The following is a 12,497-nucleotide window of genomic DNA, read 5'->3' on the forward strand; positions in this document are numbered from 1 at the left end:
CCATTTTCCTCTCGATAACAAAACTCACCTCCCTTCCTTGGGCTGGGCAGGGTAAAGCGGGGACCCAGAGGACCTAGATACTGCTACATCCCATGGGTCAGCTGCACTTCAGGTGCACACATTTTAGGGGGGAGAGGGGCCATGGGCATAAGCATCAGTTTCTAAATCAAAAAGGTGGTCCTTAGACACTGGCTGTGTGGCTTACTTAGTGGATGGCCCTGGACTCAGTCTCTCTGGGGCAGGGACCACTGCCTCTGAGTACCTTGGTGAGAAATCCTGAGATGAGACGAGTTAGTACATGCAAAGCATTTGCAGTGTCACTGGGTTAAATTTCAGAATGTAAGCTGTAGGGGAATGTAACTCATAGCTAGGTTGTTGGAATATGAAAAATGAAAAAAAAAGAAAGAAAAGACGTCAACAACAAAAACCACCCTGAAAGTCTTGCCCATGCGGGCTCAGTAGGGTTTCCTCGCTCTTGCTTCTGAGGCCTTGGGTTTTCTGGAGACACAATTTTATATTAGCTCAAGAGGCAGAGACTTCCCATGAGAAAGATATGTGTGCTGGGAAAGGCCGTGGGCCGGAACACGGAGATGCCAAAGCCTCCGGATCAGCCGGGTCCGGGCTCAGGGTAGGGCTGGCACATCCTTGAGACACTCTGTGGCTGTTTCAGAATGAGGTGCTCAATCGGCAAATTCAGAAGGAGATCTGGAGGATCCAAGATGTCATGGAAGGGCTTCGGAAGAACAACCCGTCCCGGGGCACGGACACAGCCAAGCACAGGGGTAGGCACCTCCACGCCACGCTCCTGGACTCTGTTACACCCCTGACAGCTAACGGGCTACACTAAAGGACGCATGAGTCACTTTGGAGCTGCCCCAGAGCCCAGGGCTCCAGGCTGGGTTGCTTTAACACTGCAGAGGTTGCAGTATCCCCTGTTCGCTACCTTCTCTGCCTGGAGGACCTCTTAGGAGCCAGCCATGTGCACACCATACCACTCTTTACGCCTCTCTTCTGTTTCCCCAGGAGGACTCGGCCCCTCAGCCACCTGCACCTCCAACAGCCCAGCCAGCCCTCTCAGCTCTGCCAGCCTTACCAGTCCCCTGAGTCCCTTTTCAATGGTGTCTGGTTCTCAGGGATCTCCAACCAAGCCAGGGTCCAGCGAGGTAAGCTGGGGAAACAGTGCAAAATTGATGGAGACAGGAAGGGCAGACCCTGAGCACTGGGAAGGGCACACAGTCTCCCCAGCTCTTCCCCAGGGACCCCACCCTAGTGCTCTAGGAGCCACTGCCACAGCACTTTTATGACCTCCCCTTGGGTTTCCCCTGCGCCCATTCCCATCTCTACCTGTCGTCTCTAGCTGCTTCCTGAGAGCCAAGATAGTTAGCAAAGATCCCCTGGACTTGGTGGGAATTTAAACCAGGGTGAGGGGGCTGAGTAGGGAGCTGTTTACTAGTCAGCCAGCCAATCAGTCAATGTCACTGGATGGAATGAAGCTCCTAGAAAGGTACCTAGGCAGTCCCCCAAGGCCCTTTGTTCAGAGAGTCAGAATCCAACAGGGACCAATTCATAGCAAGCTATAACCCACAGGAGAAATGGGCAGCGTATAAGTAATGAGTCATGTGGTTCCGGCTGTAAAGACTCCAGGCCTCCAAATGAGGAGAGGGTAGAACTTAGACAGGGTCCCTGGCAGGGTAAGGCCAGATGGGGTACAAGGGAGAGAGAGGCAAAGATACAGAACAGGAAAGTCCTAGCATGATGGGAGGCAGTACTGAGGGAACTTTGGAAAAGTGAGGAGCGATGTAGAGGGGTGGGCAGGAGGGCCTACAAGCCAGGCAGAGGGCTACCGGCAAAGGTGGAGCTTGGCCAGGCCAGGGTTGGGGTGCGGTGCTCAGGCCTGGCGCTGCTGCTTCGTAGGATAATACTATCTGGCTCCTGCTAACTCTCTCCTGCTCTCACAGTGGCCGCTCTCTTTCCTCCTAATGCTCCGGCTTCTCTCTGCCTCAGGAACCTGGCCCACCTCGGCCGCCCCTCCCCAAAGCCTACGTCCCCCTGGACTCACCTCCTACCATCCCTCCACTCCCTAATGAGAGCCGCTTCTGGCCATACCCCAACTCCCCTTCCTGGCATTGCGGTGGCGAGACAGCCAGGGCTCAGGTACCCAGCTTCCTTGGGTTTTGGAGGGTGGGACGGTGTAGCGTGGGACAAAAACCCAGGCGAGGGGCAGGGTAGAGCCCTGGGGTTGTTTTCCCACTCATTCCCTTAAAGCTGTATGTCTTCTGGGCAACAGCCTCACAGGCCATCATCCCTTTTGCTTTCTGTGGGCGGTGAATTACAGCCCTGCCCAATCCTGGCTCATGAGCATCTGAGCATCTGATGGTTGTGTGTGCAGATCCCTACAATGGGATTAAACCAAAGGACGTGGAGTGACACCCTCCCCAGTGCCATCCCAGGCCCTTTCTGTCCCTGGCCCACCTCAGACCCCCGTCCTCTTGTGATCTTGTACTGCCTCTGTCTTGTCCTCTCTTCATTCCTGTTTGGGCTTTGCACCCCGGTCCTTAGTCAGGACAAAGAGGTGTATGATTAGACTTAAACGGGTTGTATGTTATAGGGAGACCCATGTTCTATCCAGACTCGGCCATATACAGTTTGTGTAGCCGAGGCCTTACCAGTGAGACACACGGAAGGAATAGTTACCATTGCATGTAGCTGTTACACCAAGAAACGGACAAGACTTGCCTATGGCCCAGGGTTCTGCTGGGTGATTGCTACAGTTTCAGACTCTAGCCTTATTTCTGACTTGCTGAATTTTCTATGAGGCTTAGAATCTTCGACTGTACAATAGGAAAAGTAGCTCAGAGGCTGCCTGAGGCTCTGGAAACCCACAAACAAATGCCTTTTTCACGTCCCGGGAATCCTGGTATCGAGGCCCGCCTGGTTCTTTTTACCTTGTCTGTATGAATCCCGGCAGGACCCGCAGGATTTGTGGTCCCCTCTGGTGACCCCTCCTGTGGTCCAGAGCCCACAGACAGTCTTTGCTTCTTCAAACTTTCCAAGACACCTAGGTTAGCCCCAAATGAAACCCCCCGTTGGCTCTCATTTCCAAGAGAACACAGTCTATGATAGATAGGTGAAACCCATCCTTGCCCCCTCCTGGCCAGCATCTATGCCATTTTCCTGCTTTCTGTATCTTAAAGGATTTGAAAGAAGGCATGAAGGAGGCCAGGTATCTAGCCTTTTAACCTAACCTCAGCCATCTTCTCATCCTGCCTCCCCAGACCAAAACAGGCTATGAGCCAAACAAGAAAGACCCCGATCTGACATCACCCCTGGACACGGCCAGAGATATCAGCCTCGTGCCCACCAGACAAGAGCCGGAGGCAGAGAAGCAGGCAGCTCTCAACAAAGGTATGTCTCAGCCCATACTTGCCTAGGTAAGGCTAAGGTACTCCCTCATGCTGGAGGAGGGTGCTCGCCATCCTCAGCCTGGGCAGCCTCTCTCCAAGAAGCAGACGCTCTGGCCCCTGCTTCCCCCAGGGCCCACTGGTTGCTCTGTCTCTCTATAGTTGGCATCGTGCCCCCTCGGACGAAATCCCCTGCTGAAGAAGAGATGATTCCATCAGCAGTGGTGAGGAGGGCCACCCATGGCCTCACCAATGGCCTGTCCTCACGGGTAAGTGCCCGCCTGCAGGCTCTGAGGGCTTGTGTCCAGTGGTCACGACCGCTCAAGACCCAGAACTGGGGAGGGAGTAAGAACACGCGGGAGTCATGGAAGATGGTCACGCTGAGCAGAACACATGAGAGTGTTTAGCATGCTGTGGGCAGGATGTAGCGGGGAGGGCAGAGGTCAGAGTGCAGTTAGTTCCCGAGAGCTCCTGGGAATTAGCGCATTACCACACACACACACAGTGGCTTAAAACAGCACAACAGTATGCTCCCAGTTCAGAGGCCAGAAGTCCTAAGTCAGGACACCGCCAATGTTGGTTCCTGAATAGTGTCTCCCACGGGCTCAGTGTCCATCACTCACATCACTATCCATTTCTTTGTTGTTGCTTTTGCTTTTTGAGTCAGATTTTCTCTGTAGCTTTAACCTGTCCTGGAACTCACTCCGTAGACCAGGCTGGCTTCGAACTCATAGAGATCCGCCTGCCTCTGCATCCCGAGTGCCGGGACTAAAGGCGAGCCCCACTGATGCCTGTTGTCCTCTCCTTTTTTAAAAAGAACACTCCTCATTGGATTTTGGGTACTGTAGTTCATGATGACCTCATCTTCAGATTCTTAATTACAACTGTAGAAACCTGTTTCCAAAACGGGGCATAGTCTCAGGCATAACGGGCTATGGTTCAGACATAACCTTTCGGGGATCACTATTCAACAACTGTAGTGCCCAATTTCATGGCATTCCACTTGAAAAAGTACTCATTCTATTCCAGGAACCCCAGAATCTCAACTCATGACATCATTAACCTCAACACCTCTTCTATTATTAGTTCAGAAGTCCCACATCTCCAGCCAGGCACGATGGTTCATGCCTGTACCCCCAGGACTCTAGAGGCTGAGGCTACACAGGCTATACAGGGATCTCTGGGCCAGCCTAGATTGCAGAATAAGATCCTGTCTCAAGAAACAATGACAGACAGGATTAGAGAGAAGGCTCTATGGGTCAATTTCTTGCTTTGCAATTATGAGGACATGATTCCTAATACCCATGTAAAAGCCAGGCATGAAGTGTTTTCTGCAACCCTCTCTACCTTTGGTGGTGTAAAGACAGGCATGTCGGGGAACTCACTGCCAGCCAGTCTAGCCAAAACAGTAAGCTCCAGGTTCAGTGAGAGACCCTGTCTCAAAAGAAAGATAAGAAGCCGTGGAGGAATAAACTTGGAATCAATCTCTAGCCTCTGCACATGTGTGCACAAGTGTCTGTATGCTTACACAAATTGTGTGCACACATGCACCCCTAACCCACACAAAGAAGGTAAGTCATCATCAGAATCATGTATAGCAGGCATGTATAACACTCCAGGTCATATTTATTATATGAGGCAGAATTCTTCCAAGTTAATCTGCTTCTGGTCAGCTGCTGTATACCCCGGGCTAGCCAGTCCTCGGGCTGCTGGAGATTCTTCTGTCTCTGCCTCCCGTCTCATCACAGGAGTACTGGGATTGCATGCATGTGTGCGTTCTGGGAATTCAAACTCAAGTCTTCATGTGGCCGTTTCCCCACTGAGCCGTCTCCCTACCTCCTCTGCTGCGGTGTTCTGTTGTGGAATGAATTGGCTCTAAGATAATAGAAACCTTCCCCTGTTCTTCCTTTATTACTTTTATTCCTATTGGCAGCACCTCACTGTATAGCTGGCCTCGAACTCACAGAGCTCCTCCTGCCTCTGCATCCTGGGTGCAGGGACAAAAGATGTGGGTCATCCCTCCCAGCTTCCCTTCTGTTACTTTCTCTTCCTTCACCAGAATCATTTGACATCCCATTTCCTAGTATCCCAGTCTTTACAGGCTTCCAGGGCTCCCGAAACAAACCTCCATGTAGCTTAAAACAACAGGAATCGGTTCTTCATTTGTGAGTGGGGTGCAGACAGGGCTACGGGATGATCCCCCCGACTCCTTCCTACGTGTGGATCCAGCTAATCGACTTGGCATTTGTTTGCATGTAGATGAATCCATCTTCATCACCCTCTTCCTGCTCTGTGTTGTCATGTTCTCTGTGTTTTACAAGGACAGTTGCTATTGAATCCAAGTCAGCTCTTATTCAGAGTGACCTCATGTTTCCAAATAAAATCACATTCACAGGCACCCGGGGCCAGAATAAACCTGACATATCTTTCTGGAATCAATCGTTCAGCCCTCTATGGGCAGGCTACCTACCGGAGGAATATTTTGAGCACTTGGAGAGATGGGAAACACCGTGGGGTGGGGGACACCTGGCCGAGCTTTGTACTGTTCTCACTACAGCAAGAACGCCCCAAGAGTGCTGTATTCTCTGGAGAGGGCAAGGTGAAGATGAGCGTGGAGGAGCAGATCGACCGCATGCGGCGGCATCAGAGCGGCTCCATGAAGGAAAAGCGGAGGAGCCTGCAGCTCCCAGCCAGCCCAGCCCCGGAACCTAGCACCCGGCCTGCCTACAAAGTGGTAATGTCCCCTCAGCTGCCCACAGACCTGCACCTGCTCTCAGCCCATGGCCAGCCTGGGCCAGGGAGGCCTGAGGAGAGAGAAGACTGAGCAGAGCCTAGCCGGGCTCCTGGGAAACTCCCCTGCATAGAGTTCCCTCAGCCCGTGTTTCCTCTTTATGTTTAATGAAAAGTAATGCCAAAAAAAGCAAAAGAAAAAATGATGGCTGTTTTCTGCTGAAAGGAAGTACTCAAACATTCATTTAGTGTTTAATTGAGAACGCTTGCTGCTCTTGCAGAGGACTGGATCTCAGTTCCTGGCACTCGAATCAGATGGTTCACAGCTGCCTGTAATTCTAATCACAGGCGATCCAAACCTCTCCTGGCCTCAGCACGCACCCACATATACATAATATATGTGCATATGCTCACACACACACACTTAAAAGAAAAAATTAATTTGGTAGATAATAGTGCAAAATCCATCATGTAGGAAGAACCATCACTTTTACATGATTCTGGATGCCTTTTGTGTGTGGTGGGGGGCATTGGCCCAGGTACCCTGAAGACAGCTATGGGGACAAGGATACAGGAATAGTAAGAACTGCCTGGAGGGAGGACATAGGTAGAAATTATTTGGTCACGACAGTCCTATTCCCCCAGGTGCGCCGTCACCGAAGCATCCACGAAGTAGACATCTCCAACCTGGAGGCAGCCCTGAGGGCTGAGGAACCTGGTGGCCAGGCCTATGAGACGCCACGGGAGGAAATTGCTCGGCTTCGCAAGATGGAGCTGGAGCCCCAGCACTACGATGTGGACATCAATAAGGAGGTGAGTGGATCCAGGATGGGGCCGAGGGGGGTGTGATGGCCAGGGAGGGGATGTAGGTGGTAACCTCAGGCCCTCCACAGCTCTCCACTCCAGACAAAGTTCTCATTCCTGAACGGTACATTGACCTGGAACCAGACACTCCCTTGAGCCCTGAGGAGTTGAAGGAGAAGCAGAAGAAAGTAGAGAGGATCAAAACGCTCATTGCCAAATCCAGGTGATAGGCCTAGACGAGCCTCCATCCCACCGCCCTCCCTCCACCTAGGCTCCTTGGGAACTAGATGTCTTGGAGGCACCGTGCCTCCCCAGGGTAGCGAAAACACAAGCAGTGGCCAGGGGCAGCAGACTATATCCAGGCATCTGGCAGAAATGAGGATGCTGCCCCTGGGACCCAGAAAGACCTGCTGGGCTTGTGTACAAACTGGAGGATGCCCCTGCTCGTCCTCCGCCCGCCCCCCACTTCAAGGCTGCCCCACGTGTTTACTTGAACCTTTGAAAATGTGTTTGAAAACATTGAGGGTAGGGGTCCCAACAGTCTTGCCAGGGTCTCCCTCGCTCCTAGGGACAGCCTTGCTGGGCACAGAGGCTGCACACACAAAGGCCCCTGGCCCTCCCCACCGACCTCAGCTGCAGGCCACCCCGAGCCATTTGGACCATGCTGTCCCTCCCTCCATGTCTGTGTGTCTGTGCCTCTTCAGTATGCAGAACGTGGTGCCCATCGGCGAGGGGGACTCTGTGGACGTGCCCCAGGACTCAGAGAACCAGCTGCAGGAGCAGGAGAGGCGGATTGAAATCTCCTGTGCCCTGGCGACCGAGGCCTCCCGCAGGGGCCGCATGCTGTCTGGTGAGAGGGGCTGGGCCTCGCTCTGCCAGGGACACCAGCTGACCAGGTCTAGGGGAGGAAATGCAGTACTGCCAGGGGTGCAGGCTCGGAGAGATGCCGGGCCAAAGGCGGCCCTCAGGGTCACATTGAACACTCGCTAAAGCCACCAGGTCTGGGCTAGGCTCAGTACAAAGGGGCTGACCTCCAGGGTTCCGTTCTCATGGTGCTCACAGCCTCTGTATGGAGGACGGGTCAGAGGCTGCAGGGAGCTCGGAGCCATCTGCCCCTGAGAGGAGAAGAGCTTGGTGCCTCCTTGGGAAGCATAGGCTTGTTTGCTCCCAGGGGTGAGGCCAGATGTTCACAGGTTTCCGTCTGATTTTCTTCCTTGCTATAAGTTGACAGACAAAGCAACTGAGGACCAGGAGAGCCATTCCCTTTCCATCTTGGCCACTGACCCGAATTCACTTTCCGGCTAAGAGACAAGGAAGAAATGAGCAAGTCCCACTTAGATACCTTAGGGTGCGGTCCCCACGACTGGTTTCCACAGGCTAGAGCAGGAGCATCCCAGAGGAGGGGATGCAGCTAGCTGGGCTTTGAGTGAGGGGGAGGCTGTCTGGACGGGAGGGGAAGGTAAGGCAGTAGTTAGCTCATCCCCGCACGGTAGGAGCATTTAATTTTGTTTTGTTTTTGAGACAGGGTCTGGCTATGTAGCCCAGCCTGGCCTGGAACCCTTGATCTTCCCGATTTTGGCTCGCGAGTGCCGGCATTAGTGCTGTGCACCGCCAAGTGTGAACTTTGGCGGCCACACGTTAGGAAGAATGTCATGAAATCAGCCATGGCTCAAGGTGACCAACACAAATGAGAGGTCCAGGTTACAGGCTGTAGCACGGCAGTCCCGACGAGGCAGGGGCAAGCAAACAAGGTGGCAAATGGGACACCTCCTCTTCCTCACTGCCTTTGGTTCAGACGGTGGGCACACGGGTCAGAAGCAGCAGATGGCAGCTCCTCGAGTGCACAGTGCTGGGGTTTCAGTACCGTGACAATGGCAGGTGCCACAATGCTGGTAGGAGCTATGTGAGTCAGTTAAGGGCTGAAGGGTTCTCAAACTCTCTTGAATAAAGCCTGGCTAGTGGCCAGGCAGGCAGTCAGGTAGGGCTACCAGATGAAGAGAATTCTGGGAAGTGTAGGCAGAAAGTCATCGTCACGCCAGGCCTGGAAGAGAGGACACCAGCCAGGCCTTCTCTGGTAAGAGAAGACCATGTAGAAATGCATGGGTTAGTAATTAAGACAGAACTAGCCAATAAGAAGCCCAAGCCACCAGCCAATAGCATTATAATTAGTATAAAAGTCTCCGAGTGTTCTTTGGGGAAGGGCGGCTGCAGAACCGGGTGGGAAATCACGCAACACCCTCCTCCATCCTGTTTCTAACCTTATATATGCACATCACAACCAGAGGGCTGAAAGTCACAACCAGGAAGATAGCAGTTACACCTAAAGAACCTGCTGTCACTTAGGGACTTCAGGTTGAAGGACTGGGGGATGCCCAGGAGGCTGCAGATGTTCCAGTGATGGGCTCTGTACAGGAAGAACCATCTCCTTTCCCCGCAGCTCAGGCGGCAGAACCCGTCTGGCTGCAGGCAGGGAGACCTCCTGTGACCTCTCCTTTAGTCACTGAAGGAACTAAACCAAATCCCACATGCTTTGGGCAAAAGCACTTCCTATTTCAGAAGGGCAGCCCATACTATGCTTAAAAACTCCCCTCCGGCTTGCCACGCACCTGGCTTTCTCCACTGTTATGCAACAGTCCAGGTTTCGTGAAAACAAACCTCTAGGACCTACCAGGTTTTTTCCTGGCAACACATGGGCTTACATTTCAGGGTCTGTGTGCGGAAAGCAAATGGCCATTGTGCTTTTGCCAACAATTCTAAACGTGGCTATGGTAGTAGGGCCAGACCTCAGACTTAGCCCGCTGTCCCTGCTATCACTGGCCCATGGCCCAGAGGCCTCAGAGCGAGAGCTAGCCCTGAGTGCATGCAGTGATGCGTAGGTTCATGCCCAGGACACAGAACAGTTGGGCACAGGTCCCAAGAACAACAGGCATGGCGGGTAGAGCTGAAAGGGCGTGTGTTTCGTGGACAACGTAACCGGTGAAGAGTGCTCTATCTCCAAGTCCAGCTGGCTGCTACATGCTGATTCAGAATGTACCAAGTGAGAAGAAGCAGCAATTCTGAGTCTGTGCACGGATGTCGTGTACACTATCTGTGTCTGGTAATATCTGCAGATGTGTGTCTGTGTGCGCGCAGATGATTGCTGTGTAGGTGGAAGCAATGTTTGAGGGCGAATGTAAGAATGCATTGCTGTGTGCGCGTGCGTGCGTGTGTGTGTGTGCACACGCGTGTGTGCACAGTATGCGGGTGGAGGTGACATCTACGAGTGTGCATATTTACATGTGAACTGGCTTTACATGTGTCAGGAATGGCTGAGGCCTGCCCCATATGTTGTATGCAGTGTATACTCCAGCACTATGGGCAAGTCTGTGTACAAGGTGAGAGAGGGTTGCACTCACAAGTGTGTGTGGCCCCTCACGCATGCAGATGTACATGTTGTTGTAGTTCCGCACCTGCGCGGTGTGTACTTGCTACACATTTGAAGTGAACTTGTTTCAGTGGGTGTAGTCTTGAAATATATATATACATATATATATATATGTATGTATATATATATATATATATTTAGCAGGTCTGTTTCCTTAAAGAGATAACGTCCACATAACCACCCTTCCCTGCCTGTTACTGCTCTCAATGTCTTTATGTTCCTGACTTCTGTTGAAGGCGTGGCCCAGCTGAAGGCGTGGCCTCCAGGAGCAGCAACCCCTCTGTGTGGCTCTCTCTGTAACTAGGTGTGGTCTTCCCTGCTACCCTTACCTCTCAGAAAAGGGATTCCCTTCAGCTGTGCCTTCTTAGAGCTACACGGGGCTTTCAACTCCCCTCTTTCTCTCCCTTTCTAGTCCCTGCTTCCAATCTATGGGTAGGAAAACCGATAGGTCAACACCTATTAGTATTGTGAATAGCAATGACTGGACTCCACAGGCCTCTATTTACCCATTGCACTAGGCAGATGCTGTAACATCTGTTTTGGCTTCCCTGGGAGCCTCCTTGTCTACTTGTTGGGTTTTTGACGGTTTTAGAATCTGAACATGGCCCATAAGTAACCCTCCTTTAGTGATACGGACATTTACATGAGTGTGTTGGAAAGCGTTTGTGAGTGTTTTGCCTATGGTGTGACAAGGACGTTGGGTCATATGGGAACATCGAGGCTTGAAAGGGCACAAACACATATTTAAGTTGTGTAAAGTGAGTGCGACCATGTGGCGTTGTCAGATCCCAGGCACAAATGGCAGTATGTGAGGGTAGACATGATCTCACATCCACTTGAGCAAGCTGGGCTATGAACACACTTGGGGACATGCCCATAGCAATAGTGGGAGCCACATGGGTCCTGAGTTGCACAGAAGTCAGAGAAGGTGATGCCAGGGTGGGGAGCAGGACTTGGAAGTTTGATGTCACCGCTTGGAAAAGCAGCGGGACTCCTGGCTGAGGTCTGGTTCCTCTCTGAGCCTAAGTGAGTGAGGAGGCTCCGCCATCCTTCTGCCTCAGCTACTCTGAGGATGTGCAAGATTCTAGTGGCCACTTAGAGGGCCCCCCTTGTCATTGTCTGACCCCTTTGCTGTTCTTCACATGAAATAATGATGATAGAGTAAAATCCCATCAGCCCAAATGTCACGATTTCAAAGTTCAAAATGCTTGCTCAGGAGTGGGCTGAAGGTCCTCTGCTGGGTTTGTCAGAGCAGGGTCTCTCGCGATTGTGGTTGCTACTTCTGAGCCCTTGGTCACACCAACGTTGACAAGAGATGGCTTTATGCCTGTTGGGAAACCATGCTCTTTGGAAATGATTTATCATGGTGGCTGTCCTACTGCTCTGCTGAGTGGGGACCCGATGCTGTGGCCTGATGTGGTTTTGCTGCACTATTGATCATTATCATGACTGAAACTGTCAAGGCGATGCGATGTGACACTCTGCCTGCACAGGGTGGAATACGACTCTCCCAGTGTGGATGGGAGAGCAGTCTTTGTCCCAGGACGGGGTGCAGCCTCGTGCACCATCACCCTGGTTCTTAGCAGAGCCTGGGTTTGGCCAGGTCCCCTCTGGGGCTTCGCTATCCTCCACTGCACCCTGGGAATAAAGACAGCTTTGCCTCTGCTTGAGCAAGCTCCCCAGCCCAGCTCTTCTCTCTCTCTCTCTGCTTGCCTCCCTGCCTTGCTTCCTGTCCAGGAAGTGGCCTCGCTTGCTCTGGGCGCCCAGTGTCCTCCCCGATACCCGTTGTCTTCTATTCACTGCCCTGTTCATTTCTGTTTCCAGTGCAATGTGCCACCCCAAGCCCTCCCACCTCCCCAGCTTCCCCGACTCCACCAGCCAACCCCCTATCGTCTGAACGCCCACGGGGCGCCGACAGCAGCCATACCATGCGGGTCTGAGCTCTGACGTAAGCACTTTTCTACGGTACTTTATGCAGCCCCCTCCCAGGGAGGGGGGCCGGGCCCTTCCCTCACCCCACTGAGTCATCCATGTCCTCTCATTGCTTTTCCCCACCCTGGTGCCCTGTGCGCAGTGTCCCCCTCCATTTGTCCGCTTGAGCCACCAATGTCACCGAGCAGTACTGGCTGTGGGTGGCT

General features: G+C 52.6%; 1 protein-coding gene across 16 annotated transcripts in view; it reads left to right on the top strand.

Moving 5' to 3' along the window:
- Plekha6 (pleckstrin homology domain containing A6) overlaps positions 1-12,497 on the top strand; it is a 113,445-nt gene that overhangs the window by 100,490 nt on the left and 458 nt on the right. For 14 of the 16 annotated variants that reach the window (XM_051204155.1, XM_051204154.1, XM_051204153.1 and 11 more), the window contains 9 exons: positions 671-782; positions 1,024-1,163; positions 3,276-3,405; positions 3,564-3,670; positions 5,959-6,135; positions 6,777-6,944; positions 7,025-7,158; positions 7,640-7,785; positions 12,184-12,307. In XM_051204155.1, the coding sequence (XP_051060112.1) occupies positions 671-782; positions 1,024-1,163; positions 3,276-3,405; positions 3,564-3,670; positions 5,959-6,135; positions 6,777-6,944; positions 7,025-7,158; positions 7,640-7,785; positions 12,184-12,299 (1,230 nt within the window). In that variant the 3' untranslated portion in view covers positions 12,300-12,307. Of the gene's footprint in view, positions 1-670; positions 783-1,023; positions 1,164-2,004; positions 2,266-3,275; positions 3,406-3,563; positions 3,671-5,958; positions 6,136-6,776; positions 6,945-7,024; positions 7,159-7,639; positions 7,786-12,183; positions 12,308-12,497 lie in introns of those variants that run through there. The other 2 variants (XR_007835769.1, XM_051204166.1) reach the window with 2 other exon arrangements.

The sequence above is a fragment of the Phodopus roborovskii genome, unplaced genomic scaffold (assembly GCF_943737965.1).
Source record: "Phodopus roborovskii unplaced genomic scaffold, PHOROB, whole genome shotgun sequence".
NCBI classification, from domain to species: Eukaryota; Metazoa; Chordata; class Mammalia; order Rodentia; family Cricetidae; genus Phodopus; species Phodopus roborovskii.